The sequence below is a fragment of the Oncorhynchus mykiss genome, chromosome 2 (assembly GCF_013265735.2).
Source record: "Oncorhynchus mykiss isolate Arlee chromosome 2, USDA_OmykA_1.1, whole genome shotgun sequence".
Classification (NCBI taxonomy): Eukaryota; Metazoa; Chordata; class Actinopteri; order Salmoniformes; family Salmonidae; genus Oncorhynchus; species Oncorhynchus mykiss.
In genome coordinates this window covers 11,744,059-11,764,058 of record NC_048566.1, presented here as the reverse complement: position 1 = coordinate 11,764,058, position 20,000 = coordinate 11,744,059, and the positions used below count along the sequence as shown (strand labels likewise).

The 20,000-nt window shown below is 45.1% G+C and overlaps 1 protein-coding gene across 6 annotated transcripts in view; it reads left to right on the top strand.

Moving 5' to 3' along the window:
- The window catches only part of LOC110513475 (vacuolar protein sorting-associated protein 13B), an 818,772-nt gene that overhangs the window by 526,652 nt on the left and 272,120 nt on the right, over positions 1-20,000 (top strand). For 5 of the 6 annotated variants that reach the window (XM_036938036.1, XM_036938043.1, XM_036938038.1 and 2 more), the window contains exons 28-31: positions 1,223-1,367; positions 3,436-3,504; positions 5,952-6,303; positions 7,230-7,347. In XM_036938036.1, the coding sequence (XP_036793931.1) occupies positions 1,223-1,367; positions 3,436-3,504; positions 5,952-6,303; positions 7,230-7,347 (684 nt within the window). Of the gene's footprint in view, positions 1-178; positions 243-1,222; positions 1,368-3,435; positions 3,505-5,951; positions 6,304-7,229; positions 7,348-20,000 lie in introns of all 6 variants that reach the window. The other variant, XM_036938048.1, reaches the window with a different exon arrangement.

The following is a 20,000-nucleotide window of genomic DNA, read 5'->3' as shown; positions in this document are numbered from 1 at the left end:
CCAGGCCTGGTGAGGGCTGCTGGGTCGTTATATTAGGTACAGTGTGATACTATGTGTTCCAGGCCTGGTGAGGGCTGCTGGGTCGTTATATTAGGTACAGTGTGATACTATGTGTTCCAGGCCTGGTGAGGGCTGCTGGGTCGTTATATTAGGTACAGTGTGATACCATGTGTTCCAGGCCTGGTGAGGGCTGCTGGGTCCGTCATGAAGGAGTCGTCCTACAGTCCAAGGACACGTCTGTGGTGAGGCCTTCGTCTAGAGCAGCCTGCCGCTCTGCTCCCGTTGACCGACCCGACCCGCCCAGATATATCTGCCCTTCTCTTAACCTAGCTAGGCCAATGACATATCTACTCTGACCACTGGAGAGACGATGGGGGGGGGGGGGGGGGGGGGACACAGAGACACAGAGACACACAGTTTAAACAACATCATGTATACTGACACCTATTTGACAGATGCAAAACGGTCCTTGAAGGCCCAGAATGAGGTGACCAGTTGTCTGTCTATGAAGAGATATGATGACAGTAAGAGGTTGGTGTTGTGTGTGTGCCCCCCCCCGACCCCCTCCCCCATTATCCAGTTGCTCTGATCTGCTATAATCATCTAATGGAATCAGGTTGAAACTGTGATTCCGTGGCTCTAATCAAATGGAATCAGTGTTTCTGTGACACGGGGCCCCCAGTCCTCCTGTCCCGGGGTGATGATGTCACAGTGGTTGGAGAGATGGCTTTGTGCTGTCGCCTGCTGCCCAGAGGGTCTCTGACTAAATATACACATCAACAACGGGGCTGTGTTTCAGGAAGGGTGACACGTTCCTAAATGTTTCAGACAGAAATGTACTGATTAAAGTTGTCCACGATGACGATCCCTTCTTATACATAGAAACACGTTTCTATCTCGGTGTTCTGTTACCTGCCCGCCGGCCCGGCAGGAAGTGTGTCAGCCGCCCGGCAGGAAGTGTGTCAGCATAAGGCCATCCCTCAACGATCCTGATGCTTCAAGCTAAAGGACAGAAAACTAATTTGATTTGTTCGGTTCTTCTCTTATTTTGTTTTGCAGAAGAAAAAAAATCTGATCGTCACATCTCTTTTTAATCCAGTCTTATTGATTTGTATTTCTTGACTTCTGTCCCCTCCCTCCCCTCCATCTCTCCTCCTTTCTCTCTCTTGTCCCCCCCTCCTCATCTGTTTCCATCTCCCCCCTCTCTGATCCCCCCCTCCAGTCCAGAGGAGGGGTCTGGTCTTGCAGTGGGCCGCTGTGGAGGGGTTGTCCTGTCTTGTACTGATAAGCTGAACAGACGTACGGTGTTGGTTCGACCCGTCAGCAAACAGGACTCCTTCAGCCACCTCTCTGGCTTCGTTCCGCCTGTAAGAACACAGACCGTTTCCTCTTTAGCTCTCTGAGTTCTCATCAACCTTGGTCACAGTGGGGGTTTTTAACCAACTATCCCGTTTAACTCCCATCATGCTTCAGTTTAGTGCCATCCCAGAAGCCAGGACTTCCGAGTGGACTAAATCGACCTCAGATTTGGCTTTTGGAGGGCGATGTGAATCATCACCTGTACAGGAAGTAATAACTCCAGTTACATCCTGGTTCTGAGGGTTAGAGGTCAAATCTCTCCTCCATAGATTGGTTTTAAATTCAACCTGTTGTTCAAACGATAAGTACGAAGGCCAACACAATGGCCGTGAGGTATTCAACTTGTTCTCCCTGTTGATGAAAGGTTGATGAAAGGTTGATGAAAGGTTGATGAAAGCCCAAACTCTTGTGATTGATGTGGAAAAGAGCTCTACTTTTTCTTGGCATTGCTTCTTATCTCTTTAACCAATCGCCCTCCTCGTAATTCAACGGCATTTTCTTTCACTTGTATTGTAAAATTGAAATATTTTTGTCGGTAATGAATTTGTGCAAATCAACCGTTAAGATTGTTAACAGTAGATAGATGTTGCGTGTAAATCAGAGATATTGTTTAACTTTAACTTAACTTAATTTACTTCCTTGTTGTTAAGAGGTACGGCCCTCCAGAAGACGCCTGGTATCCTCTACGGAGTTAAACTGGTTTCATTTAGAGACCAGACAGATATATTGATGCATTTTTAGCTTCAGCGTGGCTAACTGAGTACAGGCCTGGGATCAGTTGCATACAGTACAGGCCTGTTAGACAGTCACATGCAGTACAGGCCTGGGATCAGTTACATACAGTACAGGCCTGGGATCAGTTGCATACAGTACAGGCCTGGGATCAGTTGCATACAGTACAGGCCTGTTAGACAGTCACATACAGTACAGGTCTGGGATCAGTTACATACAGTACAGGCCTGGGATCAGTTACATACAGTACAGGCCTGGGATCAGTTACATACAGTACAGGCCTGGGATCAGTTACATACAGTACAGGCCTGGGATCAGTCACATACAGTACAGGCCTGGGATCAGTTACATACAGTACAGGCCTGGGATCAGTCACATACAGTACAGGTCTGGGATCAGTTACATACAGTACAGGCCTGGGATCAGTTACATACAGTACATGCCTGGGATCAGTCACATACAGTACAGGCCTGTTAGACAGTTACATACAGTACAGGCCTGTTAGACAGTAACATACAGTACAGGCCTGGGATCAGTCACATACAGTACAGGTCTGGTATCAGTCACATACAGTACAGGCCTGTTAGACAGTAACATACAGTACAGGCCTGGGATCAGTCACATACAGTACAGGCCTGGGATCAGTCACATACAGTACAGGCCTGGGATCAGTCACATACAGTACAGGCCTGGGATCAGTTACATACAGTACAGGCCTGTTAGACAGTCACATACAGTACAGGCCTGTTAGACAGTCACATACAGTACAGGCCTGGGATCAGTTACATACAGTACAGGCCTGGGATCAGTTACATACAGTACAGGTCTGGGATCAGTCACATACAGTACAGGTCTGGGATCAGTTACATACAGTACAGGCCTGGGATCAGTTACATACAGTACAGGCCTGGGATCAGTCACATACAGTACAGGCCTGGGATCAGTCACATACAGTACAGGCCTGGGATCAGTTACATACAGTACAGGCCTGGGATCAGTCACATACAGTACAGGCCTGTTAGACAGTCACATACAGTACAGGCCTGTTAGACAGTCACATACAGTACAGGCCTGGGATCAGTCACCTATGGACCCAGTAGTGCACTACATTAGACCAGAGCCCTATGGACCCAGTAGTGCACTACATTAGACCAGAGCCCTATGGGCCCAGTAGGGGTCTTTATGAGTGTGGTATTGGTGTATCAGGAGACTGTTCATAGGAAGTGTTACCTTAAAGCTCTGGTCTTTGACTGGAGAGTTGGTTTAATGTGTCTCAGTTAGTGTTTATGTGGTGTTCCACTGTGAACCTGTTGTCTCCACCTCCTCCACCTCCCCACCAATCAGACAGCAGCCAAGGTCCTGGAGGTTTCCTCCCACCAGCAGCACGGATTCCTGTCCATCACATACACCCAGGTTACAATTATTATTACAATAGTTATTATTGTTGTTGTTGATATTATTATGTATTAATTATTATTATTATTATTATTATTATTATTATTATTATTATTATTATTATTATTATATATTATTATTATTATTATTATTATTATATATTATTATTATATATTATTATTATTATTATTATTATATATTATTATTATTATTATTATTATTATATATTATTATTATTATTATATATTATTATTATATATTATTATTATTATTATTATTATATATTATTATTATTATTATTATATATTATTATTATATATTATTATTATTATTATTATATATTATTATTATTATTATTATATATTATTATTATTATTATTATATATTATTATTATATATTATTATTATTATTATTATTATATATTATTATTATTATTATTATATATTATTATTATATATTATTATTATTATTATTATATATTATTATTATATATTATTATTATTATTATTATATTATTATTATTATTATTATTATTATTATATATTAGTATTATTATTATTATATATTATTATTATTATTATTATTATTATATATTATTATATATTATTATTATTATTATTATTATTATATATTATTATTATATATTATTATATATTATTATTATTATTATTATATATTATTATTATATATTATTATTATTATTATTATTATATATTATTATTATTATTATTATATATTATTATTATATATTATTATTATTATTATTATATATTATTATTATATATTATTATTATTATTATTATATATTATTATTATTATTATTATTATTATTATATATTAGTATTATTATTATTATATATTATTATTATTATTATTATTATTATTATTATATATTATTATTATTATTATTATTATTATTATTATTATATGTTATTATTATTATTATTATTATTATATATTATTATTATTATATATTATTATTATATATTATTATTATTATTATTATATATTATTATTATATATTATTATATATTAGTATTATTATTATTATATATTATTATTATTATTATTATATATTATATTATATATTATTATTATTATTATTATTATTATATATTATTATTATATATTATTATTATTATTATTATATATTATTATTATATATTATTATTATTATTATTATATATTAGTATTATTATTATTATATATTATTATATATTAGTATTATTATTATTATTATTATTATTATATATTATTATTATTATTATTATTATTATTATATATTATTATATATTAGTATTATTATTATTATATATTATTATTATTATTATTATTATTATTATTATATATTAGTATTATTATTATTATATATTATATTATATATTATTATTATTATTATTATTATTATATATTATTATTATTATTATTATATATTAGTATTATTATTATTATATATTATTATATATTAGTATTATTATTATTATATATTATTATTATTATTATTATTATTATTATTATATATTATTATTATTATTATTATTATTATTATTATATATTATTATATATTAGTATTATTATTATTATATATTAGTATTATTATTATTATATATTATTATTATTATTATTATTATTATTATTATATATTAGTATTATTATTATTATATATTATATTATATATTATTATTATTATTATTATTATTATATATTATTATTATATATTATTATTATTATTATTATATATTATTATTATATATTATTATTATTATTATTATATATTATTATTATTATTATTATTATTATTATTATATATTAGTATTATTATTATTATATATTATTATATATTAGTATTATTATTATTATATATTATTATTATTATTATTATTATTATTATTATATATTATTATTATTATTATTATTATTATTATTATATATTAGTATTATTATTATTATATATTATTATTATTATTATTATTATTATTATATATTATTATTATTATTATTATTATTATTATTATTATTATATGTTATTATTATTATTATTATTATTATTATTATTATTGTTATTATTATTATTATATATTATTATTATTATTATTATTATTATTATTGTTATTATATATTCATTATTCTTATTATTATTATGTATTTATTATTGTATATTCATTATTGTTAGTATCAGTAGTATTACTAGTATTATTATGTATGCATTGGTATTATTATTTATTCATTAGTATTATTATTTATTCATTAGTATTATTATTCATTCATTAGTGTTATTATGTATTAATTCATTGTTATGCATTATTAGTATTATATATTCATTAGTATTACTATTATTATGAATATTATTATAATTATGTATTCATTAGTATTATTATGTATTCATTATTATTACTACTAGTAGTAGTAGTACTAGTAGTAGTAGTAATATCATTTATTTATATTAAATACTACCTTCCCCCAGGCGGTCACCAGAAACGTCCGCCACAAGTTGACCACGCGGCTGGAACGAGCGGATCCTCGCGGGGCCCAGCGGCTGACGGAGGGCCCGGCTGACGGGTCTCCCCACTACCTGAGAGAGATCCTGCTGACCGCCCAACCTTTTGACCTTGTCCTCTCCTGTCCCCTACTGGCCACCGTAGCCGGGGTGTTCCACGCCTCGCTGCCACGACGGTACCGGGACCTCGGCAAAACGGCGGGCCAGCCGATGAGAAGTCACGCCCTGACGTCGCGCAGCCTACCGCTGCTATATGTCAACACATCGGTGATCAGGGTGTTTTGTCCCTGGAACCCAGACGGACAGGACAGACACACAGGTAAGACTGGACAGACAGGACATACACACAGGTAAGACTGGACAGACAGGACAGACACACAGGTAAGACAGGACAGACTGGACAGACTGGACAGACAGGACAGACACACAGGTAAGACAGGACAGACAGGTAAGACAGGTAAGACAGGACAGACAGGTAAGACAGGACAGACAGGACAGACTGGACAGACAGGTAAGACAGGTAAGACAGGACAGACAGGTAAGACAGGTAAGACAGGACAGACAGGTAAGACAGGTAAGACAGGACTGACAGGTAAGACAGGACAGACAGGTAAGACAGGTAAGACAGGACAGACAGGTAAGACAGGTAAGACAGGTAAGACATGACAGACTGGACTGACAGGTAAGACAGGTAAGACAGGAGGGGATCCACGGACTGACCTTTTAAAGGCCATGTTCACTGATTTATTGAGGCTTTCTAGCTACGGCCTCTGATGTTGAGCCAGAGAAGATCGACGTTGTACTGTACAATCCCCTCCTGGAGGTTTTAACTCCAACCCTGTTCCTGGAGAGAGACCCTCCTGGAGGTTTTAACTCCAACCTTGTTCCTGGAGAGAGTACCCTCCTGGAGGTTTTAACTCCAACCCTGTTCCTGGAGAGAGACCCTCCTGTAGGTTTTAACTCCAACCCTGTTCCTGGAGAGAGACCCTCCTGTAGGTTTTAACTCCAACCTTGTTCCTGGAGAGAGTACCCTCCTGGAGGTTTTAACTCCAACCTTGTTCCTGGAGAGAAACCCTCCTGAAGGTTTTAACTCCAACCCTGGGGGGGGGGGGGTTGTTCCTCAGTGGGGCTCCTTAGGGGAGCTCCTCAGGGGGGCTCCTCAGGGGGGGCTCCTTAGGACACTCTGGTACTGAAGTGTATATGGACTGTCTGGGTCTGATACCCACTGTGTGTTGTGTCTCCCAGAACCCCAGCTGAGGAGAGAGAGAGAGGACACTCTGGTGCTGAAGATAGGATCTGTCAGCGTGGCCCCTCAGGCAGATAACCCTCTGACTAGAACCGTGCTGCGCAAGGACATCTACCAGTGAGTCTATTCTACTACTCACCTCTCCTCCCTCTCTCCTCTCCTCCTCTCATCCTCTCTCCTCTCCTCTCCTCCTCCTCCTCTCCACTCCTCTTCTCCTCCCTCTCTCCTCTCCTTTCCTCCTCCCTCTCTCCTCTCCTCCTCCCTCTCCCCTCCACTCCTCCCCTCCACTCCTCCATCTCTCCTCTCCTCCTCCCTTTCTCCTCCACTCCTCCCTCTCTCATCCACTTCTCCCCTCCACTCCTCCCGCTCTCCTCTACTCCTCCCCTCCACTCCTCCCTCTCTCCTCTCCTCCTCCCTCTCTCCTCCACTCCTCCTCTCCATTCCTCCTCCCTCTCTCCTCTCCACTCTCCACCACACACAGCCAGCTAACCACAATCCATTTTAAAGTGTCCCTCTAAATGAGTCTGGTCTCATACGTCAAGTCACGCTCTGTAACGTCTCCATGAGACGAGACCAGGGAGCAGTCTTTCTCCTGATGGGGGAGACGGGGTGAGGCGTGGGCAGAGACAGACGGGAGAGTGTCGTGGGGAGGAGGGGTGAGAGTCAGATGGGAGAGGGGTGAGAGTCAGATGGGAGAGGGGTGAGAGTCAGGTGGGAGAGGGGTGAGAGTCAGATGGGAGAGGGATGAGAGTCAGATGGGAGAGGGGTGAGAGTCAGGGGGGGAGGAGGGGTGAGAGTCAGATGGGAGAGGGGTGAGAGTCAGATGGGAGAGGGGTGAGAGTCGGATGGGAGAGGGGTGAGAGTCGGATGGGAGAGGGGTGAGAGTCGGATGGGAGAGGGGTGAGAGTCAGATGGGAGAGGGGTGAGAGTCAGATGGGAGAGGGGTGTGAGTCAGATGGGAGAGGGGTGAGAGTCAGGGGGGGAGGAGGGGTGAGAGTCAGATGGGAGAGGGGTGAGAGTCAGATGGGAGAGGGGTGAGAGTCAGGGGGGGAGGAGGGGTGAGAGTCAGATGGGAGAGGGGTGAGAGTCAGATGGGAGAGGGGTGAGAGTCAGATGGGAGAGGGGTGAGAGTCAGATGGGAGAGGGGTGAGAGTCAGATGGGAGAGGGGTGAGAGTCAGATGGGAGAGGGGTGAGAGTCAGATGGGAGAGGGGTGAGAGTCAGATGGGAGAGGGGTGAGAGTCAGATGGGAGAGGGGTGAGAGTCAGATGGGAGAGGGGTGAGAGTCAGATGGGAGAGGGGTGAGAGTCGGATGGGAGAGGGGTGAGAGTCGGATGGGAGAGGGGTGAGAGTCGGATGGGAGAGGGGTGAGAGTCGGATGGGAGAGGGGTGAGAGTCGGATGGGAGAGGGGTGAGAGTCGGATGGGAGAGGGGTGAGAGTCGGATGGGAGAGGGGTGAGAGTCGGATGGGAGAGGGGTGAGAGTCGGGTGGGAGAGGGGTGAGAGTCGGGTGGAGGAGGGGTGAGAGTCAGGGGGAGGAGGGGTGAGTTGTCGTGGGGAGGAGGGGTGAGAGCGCCACATTGTGGTCTGTCAGGTTCCCGTGGCAACGATGACGGAACGTTCTTCTGAGTGACACGTTGCAGGTCTCCTCGGTAACACTCGACTGTTAATACAACAGGCCCCAGATCAGCCCAAGTGGTGATGAGTCTCACATGGCACCTTGTGCACTACAAAGTGCACTACTCTTGACCAGAGCCCGTAGGATCCACAGTGGACAGGGAATAGGGTGCTATTTTGGGACATAACCCTCTACACTGCCATGTGAGGGAAAGCTGTGAATGAAGGGGAATATTCTGAACCAAACACATTTTGTTGACAAAAGAGATCTGTAGTGATCTGGCTTGTGTCATGGCTGTGTGGAAACCACATCAATGGGCCTTTGGGAGGGGGAGAGAGAGAGAGGGAGATATGGAGCAGAGGGAGGAGAGAGAGGGAGGGAGGAGGGAGGAGAGAGAGAGAGGGAGGGATGGAAGGAGCAGAGGGAGGAGGGAGGAGAGAGAGAGGGAGGGAGGAGGGAGGAGAGAGAGAGGGAGGGATGGAAGGAGCAGAGGGAGGAGAGAGAGAGGGAGGGATGGAAGGAGCAGAGGGAGGAGGGAGGAGAGGGAGGGGGAGAGAGAGAGGGAGGGAGCAGAGGAATGGAGGGAGAGAGAGGGAGGGAGCAGAGGAATGGAGGGGGAGAGAGGGAGGGAGCAGATGAATGGAGGGGGAGAGAGGGAGGGAGCAGAGGAATGGAGGGGGAGAGAGGGAGGGAGCAGAGGAATGGAGGGAAGAGGGGGAGGGAGGAGAGAGAGGGAGGGAGGTAAGAGGGGGAGGAATGGAGGGAGGAGAGAGAGGGAGGGATGGCGTGAGGAGAGAGAGAGAATGGAGGAATTGTCTGCCTGCCTGTAATGTTCTCTATATGAATGAGAGAGAGATATTCTGTGGGGGGTGGGGGGGTGGGTGGGGGGGGTGCTCGTGTGTCTGTGTGTGTGTGTGGGGGGGGGGGGGGGTGCTCGTGCGTCTGTGTGTGTGTGTGTGTGATAACAATAATCATTATTTTAAATGAAGCCTGGTAACATCAACATGTTGTTATTGTGTGTCTCTCTGGCAACCACCCACGTGTTGTTGATGTTTCTGTCTCCCTGGCAACCACCCACGTGTTGTTGATGTTTCTGTAACTGTTGCTGTGTCAGATGGGGAGAGACATAAACACATGGGAGACAGGGAGGGAGGGAGGGAGGGAGGGAGAGAGAGAGAGAGAGAGAGAGGGAGGGGAGGGAGAGAGAGAGAGAGGGAGGAGAGGGAGGGAGGGAGAGAGAGAGGGAGGGGAGGGAGAGAGGGAGGAGAGGGAGGGAGGGAGGGAGGGAGGGAGAAAGAAAGGGACGGAAGGATGGAGAGAGAGAGAGGGAGGGACGGATGGAGAGAGAGAGAGGGGGACGGGAGGAGGGAGAGAGAGGGGGACGGGAGGAGGGAGAGAAAGGGGAAGACCCATAACTGTGAGTTGAGTAATGAGTGTCATTGAACTGGACCCAGACCAGATAGACCTCATTGTGGATGGTGTTGGTTTGATCGGGGATCTCCCTCTCCAGTCTCCAAACCAATCCTTCCCCTGCCTGCGTGTCACTAATGAAAATCCTGGCATGCAGCTTGGAGCCACAATATCGGAGCCCTGTAGTTTTGGAGCCCTGTAGTTTTGGAGCCCTGTAGTATCGGAGCCCTGTAGTGTCGGAGCCCTGTAGTATTGGAGCCCTGTAGTATCGGAGCCCTGTAGTATCGGAGCCCTGTAGTGTCGGAGCCCTGTAGTATTGGAGCCCTGTAGTATCGGAGCCCTGTAGTGTCGGAGCCCTGTAGTGTTGGAGCCCTGTAGTATCAGAGCCCTGTAGTGTCGGAGCCCTGTAGTGTCGGAGCCCTGTAGTATCGGAGCCCTGTAGTGTCGGAGCCCTGTAGTATCGGAGCCCTGTAGTATCGGAGCCCTGTAGTATCGGAGCCCTGTAGTATTGGAGCCCTGTAGTGTCGGAGCCCTGTAGTGTCGGAGCCCTGTAGTATCGGAGCCCTGTAGTGTCGGAGCCCTTTAGTATCGGAGCCCTGTAGTATCGGAGCCCTGTAGTATCGGAGCCCTGTAGTATCGGAGCCCTGTAGTATCGGAGCCCTGTAGTGTCGGAGCCCTGTAGTATCGGAGCCCCCAGTATTAAAGCCCTGTAGTGTCGGAGACCTGTAGTATCAGAGCCCTGTAGTGTCGGAGCCCTGTAGTGTCGGAGACCTGTAGTATCAGAGCCCTGTAGTATTGGAGCCCTGTAGTATCAGAGCCCTGTAGTGTTGGAGCCCTGTAGTATCGGAGCCCTGTAGTAACAGAGCCCTGTAGTATTGGAGCCCTGTAGTATCAGAGCCCTGTAGTGTTGGAGCCCTGTAGTATCAGAGCCCTGTAGTGTCGGAGCCCTGTAGTATCGGAGCCCTGTAGTATCGGAGCCCTGTAGTATTGGAGCCCTGTAGTGTCGGAGCCCTGTAGTATCGGAGCCCTGCAGTGTTGGAGCCCTGTAGTGTCGGAGCCCTGTAGTATTGGAGCCCTGTAGTGTCGGAGTCCTGTAGTATCGGAGCCCTGTAGTGTCGGAGCCCTGTAGTATCGGAGCCCTGTAGTGTCGGAGTCCTGTAGTGTCTTAGCCCTGTAGTGTCGAAGCCCTGTAGTATCGGAGCCCTGTAGTATCGGAGCCCTGTAGTGTCGGAGCCCTGTAGTGTCGAAGCCCTGTAGTATCGGAGCCCTGTAGTATCGGAGCCCTGTAGTGTCGGAGCCCTGTAGTATCGGAGCCCTGTAGTAAATGAAGCTGTGGTTTTGCAGTATATTTACCCAGTAGCAGACTGGATATGTGGCTCTGGGGAGAGACTAGGAGCCCACTTGCCTCAAACTTGCCTCATTTCTCTCTATTCCTGTACCAAGTTCCCCTGTTTACATGACTGAGAGGAACTGAGGCCTGTGTGCCTGTTTGCCTGCCTGTCTGTCTGCATGCCTTTCTGCACGTCTGTCTGCATGTCTGTCTGTCTGTCTGGCTGCATGTCTGTCTCCCTGTCTGTCTCCCTGTCTGTCTCCCTGTCTGTCTGTCTGCATGTCTGTCTGCATGTCTGTCTGTCTGCTTGTCTGTCTGCATGTCTGTCTGTCTGCTTGTCTGTCTGCATGTCTGTCTTCCTGTCTGTCTGTCTCCCTGTCAGAACGCTGTGTTCCCCAGGGTTAAACCAGACAGACCACACGGTGTGATGCTCCCTGTCAGAACGCTGTGTTCCCCAGGGTTAAACCAGACAGACCATCTATTGGTCGTCAGAGTTTAAACACAGAGAGAGAGAGACGAATCAACAACTCCCTTTTATCTTTTAAAAAACCCAAACATGTATTTACTATTTTTCTTGCCAGTTGAGTGACTGTTATTGAACCAGAGTTTTACAAAACATCTCCATGAATCTCTTTTCATTCCAGTTGAATCCCGGTGGGCTTCGTGATCGGCCCTGTCAGCGCTCTCCCCTTTAACAGACACACAGCCCGGTGGGCTTCGTGATCGACACTGCCAGCTCTCCCCTTTAACCAGACACACAGCCCGGTGGGCTTCGTGATCGACACTGCCAGCTCTCCCCTTTAACCAGACACACAGCCCGGTGGGCTTCGTGATCGACACTGCCAGCTCTACCCTTTAACAGACACACAGCCCGGTGGGCTTCGTGATCGGCCCTGCCAGCTCTCCCCTTTAACAGACACACAGCCCGGTGGGCTTCTTGATCGACACTGTCAGCTCTCCCCTTTAACAGACACACAGCCCGGTGGGCTTCTTGATCGACACTGTCAGCTCTCCCCTTTAACAGACACACAGCCCGGTGGGCTTCGTGATCGACACTGCCAGCGCTCTCCCCTTTAACAGACACACAGCCCGGTGGGCTTCGTGATCGACACTGCCAGCTCTCCCCTTTAACCAGACACACAGCCCGGTGGGCTTCGTGATCGACACTGCCAGCTCTCCCCTTTAACCAGACACACAGCCCGGTGGGCTTCGTGATCGACACTGCCAGCTCTCCCCTTTAACCAGACACACAGCCCGGTGGGCTTCGTGATCGACACTGCCAGCTCTCCCCTTTAACCAGACACACAGCCCGGTGGGCTTCGTGATCGACACTGCCAGCTCTCCCCTTTAACCAGAGTTATAAACAAACACACACAGACAAACAGTTGTTTCAAGAGTGCTGTGCTTCTTCCCACCAATAAACAACAACAATGACTCTCTTGAGCATCTAACTTAGACGTCTCTGATTGGGGAGGTCATGTGATACGCTGTAATGCTCAGTAGGTCATGTGATACGCTGTAATGCTCAGTAGGTCATGTGATACTCTGTAATGCTCAGGAGGTCATGTGATACGCTGTAATGCTCAGTAGGTCATGTGATACGCTGTAATGCTCAGTAGGTCATGTGATACGCTGTAATGCTCAGTAGGTCATGTGATACGCTGTAATGCTCAGTAGGTCATGTGATACGCTGTAATGCTCAGGAGGTCATGTGATACGCTGTAATGCTCAATAGGTCATGTGATACGCTGTAATGCTCAGTAGGTCATGTGATACGCTGTAATGCTCAGTAGGTCATGTGATACGCTGTAATGCTCAGTAGGTCATGTGATACGCTGTAATGCTCAGTAGGTCATGTGATACGCTGTAATGCTCAGTAGGTCATGTGATACGCTGTAATGCTCAGTAGGTCATGTGATACGCTGTAATGCTCAGCAGCTGAGGTAAATAACATGTCATTGTTTAGACATGTAACTCAGTAGGTCATTCCTGAGGAGAGAGAAACAGGCCCTATATCTCTCTCTCTGTGTGGATGGAAGAAACAGGCCCCTATATCCCTCTCTCTGTGTGGATGGAGGAAACAGGCCCTATATCCCTCTCTCTGTGTGGATGGAGGAAACAGGCCCTATATCCCTCTCTCTGTGTGGATGGAGGAAACAGGCCCCTATATCTCTCTCTCTGTATGGATGGAGGAAACAGGCCCTATATCCCTCTCTCTGTGTGGATGGAGGAAACAGGCCCCTATATCTCTCTCTCTGTGTGGATGGAGGAAACAGGCCCTATATCCCTCTCTCTGTGTGGATGGAGGAAACAGGCCCCTATATCTCTCTCTCTGTGTGGATGGAGGAAACAGGCCCCTATATCTCTCTCTCTGTATTGATGGAGGAAACAGGCCCCTATATCTCTCTCTGTATAGATGGAGGAAACAGGCCCCTATATCTCTCTCTGTATAGATGGAGGAAACAGGCCCTATATCTCTCTCTCTGTATGGATAGAGCAAACAGGGAAGGGTCGAGGAAGGAAGGAAGGGTTGAGGAAGGAGGGAAGGGTTGAGGAAGGAGAGAAGGGAGGAAGAAGGAGGGAGGAGGAAAGGGTAGATGGAGGAGGGGAGGACGGAAGGGTTAGATGGAGGAGGGAAGGGTAGAGGGAGGAGGGAAGGGTAGAGGGAGGAGGGGAGGAGGGAAGGGTAGAGGGAGGAGGGAAGGGTAGAGGGAGGAGGGGAGAAGGGAAGGGTAGAGGGAGGAGGGAAGGGTTAGATTGAGGAGGGAAGGGTAGAGGGAGGAGGGGAGGGTTAGATTGAGGAGGGAAGGGTAGAGGGAGGAGGGAAGGGTTAGATTGAGGAGGGAAGGGTAGAGGGAGGAGGGGAGGGTTAGATTGAGGAGGGAAGGGTAGAGGGAGGAGGGGAGGGTTAGATTGAGGAGGGAAGGGTAGAGGGAGGAGGGAAGGGTAGAGGGAGGAGGGAAGGGTAGAGGCAGGAGGGAAGGGTAGAGGCAGGAGGGAAGGGTAGAGGCAGGAGGGAAGGATAGAGGGAGGAGGGAAGGGTAGAGGGAGGAGGGAAGGGTAGAGGCAGGAGGGAAGGGTAGAGGCAGGAGGGGAGGGTAAGATGGAGGAGGGAAGGGTTAGATGGAGGAGGGAAGGGTTAGATGGAGGAGGGAAGGGTTAGATTGAGGAGGGAAGGGTAGAGGGAGGAGGGGAGGGTTAGATTGAGGAGGGAAGGGTGGAGGGAAGGGTAGAGGGAGGAGGGGAGGGTTAGATTGAGGAGGGAAGGGTAGAGGGGGGAGGGGAGGGTTAGATTGAGGAGGGAAGGGTAGAGTGAGGAGGGAAGGGTAGAGGGAGGAGGGAAGGGTTAGATGGAGGAGGGAAGGGTTAGATGGAGGAGGGAAGAGTTAGATGGAGGAGGGAAGGGTTAGATAGAGGAGGGAAGGGTTAGATTGAGGAGGGAAGGGTAGAGGGAGGAGGGGAGGGTTAGATTGAGGAGGGAAGGGTAGAGGGAGGAGAAAAGGGTTAGATTGAGGAGGGAAGGGTAGAGGGAGGAGGGGAGGGTTAGATTGAGGAGGGAAGGGTAGAGGCAGGAGGGAAGGGTAGAGGCAGGAGGGAAGGGTAGAGGCAGGAGGGAAGGGTAGAGGGAGGAGGGAAGGGTAGAGGGAGGAGGGAAGGGTAGAGGGTGGAGGGAAGGGTAGAGGGAGGAGTAGGGAAGGGTAGAGGAAGGAGGGAAGGGTAAAGGGAGGAGGGGAGGAGGGAAGGGACGGGGAGGAGGGCAGGGTTAGATGGAGGAGGGAAGGGAGGAGGGAGGCAGAGTGTAGCCAGAGTAAACAGAGGATTTGTCAGTCAGTAAATGAAACACCTGGCTCTGGTTCCCCAGCAGAGATACATCACATCACTGTGACACTCACCATTAATGCTCCACTAAATTGTTTTAAAAATGGGACTGTTCTTAGTGGAGTAAATCAAACATTCGTTTTTATTAAAAGTTAATTTCTGAATTTATGGTTTGAATCAGAGGAGAGTGTGTCTCAGGTCCAACAGACGATATCTGGAATAATCTTGAATATGTTTCTGGTGTTCAGAATGATTTTAGACGTTAATGTGAGGAGAAGTCAGAACAAAACCCCCAGAGAACTGATACATCTTTGAACAAACCCCCCAGAGAACTGATACATCTTTGAACAAACCCCCAGAGAACTGATACATCTTTGAACAAACCCCCAGAGAACTGATACATCTTTGAACAAACCCCCCAGAGAACTGATACATCTTTGAACAAACCCCCAGAGAACTGATACATCTTTGAACAAACCCCCCAGAGAACTGATACATCTTTGAACAAACCCCCAGAGAACTGATACATCTTTGAACAAACCCCCAGAGAACTGATACATCTTTGAACAAACCCCCAGAGAACTGATACATCTTTGAACAAACCCCCAGAGAACTGATACATCTTTGAACAAACCCCCAGAGAACTGATACATCTTTGAACAAACCCCCAGAGAACTGATACATCTTTGAACAAAAACAAACCCCCCAGAGAACTGATACATCTTTGAACAAACCCCCCAGAGAACTGATACATCTTTGAACAAAACCCCAGAGAACTGATACAGCTTTGAACAAACCCCCCAGAGAACTGATACATCTTTGAACAAACCCCCAGAGAACTGATACATCTTTGAACAAACCCCCAGAGAACTGATACAGCTTTGAACAAACCCCCAGATAACTGATACATCTTTGAACAAACCCCCAGATAACTGATACATCTTTGAACAAACCCCCAGAGAACTGATACATCTTTGAACAAACCCCCCCAGAGAACTGATACATCTTTGAACAAACCCCCAGAGAACTGATACATCTTTGAACAAACCCCCAGAGAACTGATACATCTTTGAACAAACCCCCAGAGAACTGATACATCTTTGAACAAACCCCCCCAGAGAACTGATACATCTTTGAACAAACCCCCAGAGAACTGATACATCTTTCAACAAACCCCCAGAGAACTGATACATCTTTGAACAAACCCCCCAGAGAACTGATACATCTTTGAACAAACCCCCCAGAGAACTGATACATCTTTGAACAAAACCCCCAGAGAACTGATACATCTTTGAACAAACCCCCAGAGAACTGATACATCTTTGAACAAACCCCCCAGAGAACTGATACATCTTTGAACAAACCCCCAGAGAACTGATACATCTTTGAACAAACCCCCAGAGAACTGATACATCTTTCAACAAACCCCCAGAGAACTGATACATCTTTCAACAAACCCCCAGAGAACTGATACATCTTTCAACAAACCCCCAGAGAACTGATACATCTTTGAACAAACCCCCCAGAGTACTGATACATCTTTGAACAAACCCCCAGAGAGAACTGATACATCTTTGAACAAACCCCCAGAGAGAACTGATACATCTTTGAACAAACCCCCCAGAGAACTGATACATCTTTGAACAAACCCCCAGAGAACTGATACATCTTTGAACAAACCCCCAGAGAGAACTGATACATCTTTGAACAAACCCCCCAGAGAACTGATACATCTTTGAACAAACCCCCCAGAGAACTGATACATCTTTGAACAAACCCCCAGAGAGAACTGATACATCTTTGAACAAACCCCCCAGAGAACTGATACATCTTTGAACAAACCCCCCAGAGAACTGATACATCTTTGAACAAACCCCCCAGAGAACTGATACATCTTTGAACAAACCCCCAGAGAGAACTGATACATCTTTGAACAAACCCCCCAGAGAACTGATACATCTTTGAACAAACCCCCCAGAGAACTGATACATCTTTGAACAAACCCCCAGAGAGAACTGATACATCTTTGAACAAACCCCCCAGAGAACTGATACATCTTTGAACAAACCCCCCAGAGAACTGATACATCTTTGAACAAACCCCCCAGAGAACTGATACATCTTTGAACAAAACCCCCAGAGAACTGATACATCTTTGAACAAACCCCCCAGAGAACTGATACATCTTTGAACAAACCCCCCAGAGAACTGATACATCTTTGAACAAACCCCCCAGAGAACTGATACATCTTTGTATTTATTTTTATTTAAATAGTGAGTTAAAAACTAATTCTTATTTACAATGGACGGCCTAACCCCGGTCAAACCCGGACGACGCTGGGTCGATTGTGCGCCACAATATGGGACTCCCAATCACGGCCCCGGTTGTGATACAGCCTGGAATCGAACCAGGGTGTCTGTAGTGCAGTGTCGTAGATCGCTACGCCCCTCGGGAGCTTTGAGGTGGAAGGTTTTTATTTCTCCAGTTTGTTGTTGTAAATGTTTCTGTGTGGAAAGTCTTGATGGATATTCAGGGTTTTCTCTCCGTCTCCCGGCTGATATATTATGTAACGTATCAGAGAACATGTGAGCTGATTTCTCAGAGAAAGACAGACAACGGCACATCCAATGTCATTACTAATCATTAGAAGAGCTGCTTTTGGTGTTTGTTGAGTGGCGTTCGCAGGAAGTGCAGGAAGGGGAGATATGAGCCATTAAGCTGTGTGTCCGAGATCTCTGTGTCGGCCTGCCTGTCATCCAATGAATGGTTCTACTTTAGTTAACTTCCTGCGGGCTGGAGGACAGGACACTTCTGTCTCTCTCTGGACTGGGATACTGGGGTTTCTCTTAGAGGGGGTTAGAGACCGTGTGTCAGAGATCTCTGTGTCGGCCTGCCTGTCATCCAATGAATGGTTCTACTCTAGTCAACTTCCTGCGGGCTGGAGGACAGGACACTTCTGTCTCTCTCTGGACTGGGATACTGGGGTTTCTCTTAGAGGGGGTTAGAGACCGTGTGTCAGAGATCTCTGTGTCGGCCTGCCTGTCATCCAATGAATGGTTCTACTTTAGTCAACTTCCTGCGGGCTGGAGGTCACTTCTGGCTCTCTCTGGACTGGGATAGTTGTGGGATAACTGGGGTTTCTCTTAGAGGGGGTTAGAGACCGTGTCTTTTCTCTTAGAGGGGGTTAGAGACTGTGTCTTTTCTCTTAGAGGGGGTTAGAAACCGTGTGTTTTCTCTTAGAGGGGGTTAGAAACCGTGTGTTTCTGTGTTCTGGTATCTGCTGACTTCTGTCTCCTGCTTGTGGTTCGTTCCCTGAAGATCTGTGGCTCCTCTGAAGCTCCTCTCTGTGAGAAGAGAAACCACAACACTTGTATTTCTCGGCCGGCACTTAAAGCTTAGTGGGACTAGTGGTTTATTCCAGTCTGTCTGTTCCTGTCACATGCTAAACCTGTCTGTCTGTCTTCCTGTCACATGTTAAACCTGTCTGTCTGTCTTCCTGCCATACGTTAAACCTGTCTGTCTGTCTTCCTGTCACATGTTAAACATGTCTGTCTGTTCCTGTCACATGTTAAACCTGTCTGTCTGTCTGTTCCTGTCACACGTTAAACCTGTCTCTCTGTCTTCCTGTCACACGTTAAACCTGTCTGTCTGTCTTCCTGTCACATGTTAAACCTGTCTGTCTGTCTTCCTGTCACATGTTAAACATGTCTGTCTGTCTGTTCCTGTCACATGTTAAACCTGTCTGTCTGTCTGTTCCTGTCACATGTTAAACCTGTCTGTCTGTCTTCCTGTCACACGTTAAACCTGTCTGTCTGTCTTCCTGTCACATGTTAAACCTGTCTGTCTGTCTTCCTGTCACATGTTAAACCTGTCTGTATGTCTTCCTGTCACATGTTAAACCTGTCTGTCTGTTTCTGTCACATGTTAAACCTGTCTGTCTGTTTCTGTCACACGTTAAACCTGTCTGTCTGTTTCTGTCATATATTAAACCTGTCTGTCTTCCTGTCATACGTTAAACATTCTAGTTTGCTCTGTTTTTTATTAATTCTTTCCAATGTGTCAAGTAATTATCTTTTTGTTTTCTCATGATTTGGTTGGGTCTAATTGTGCTGTTGTCCTGGGGCTCTGTAGGGTGTGTTTGTGTTTGTGAACAGAGCCCCAGGACCAGCTTGCTTAGGGGACTCTTCTCCAGGTTCATCTCTCTGTAGGTGATGGCTTTGTTATGGAAGGTTTGGGAATCGCTTCCTTTTAGGTGGTTGCAGAATTTAAATCAAATCAAATTTTATTTGTCACATACACATGGTTAGCAGATGTTAATGCGAGTGTAGCGAAATGCTTGTGCTTCTAGTTCCGACAATGCAGTAATAACCAACGAGTAATCTAACCTAACAATTCCAAAACTACTGTCTTGTACACAGTGTAAGGGGATAAAGAATATGTACATAAAGATATATGAATGAGTGATGGTACAGAGCAGCATAGGCAAGATACAGTAGATGGTATCGAGTACAGTATGTACATATGAGATGAGTATGTAAACAAAGTGGCATAGTTAAAGTGGCTAGTGATACATGTATTACATAAGGATACCGTC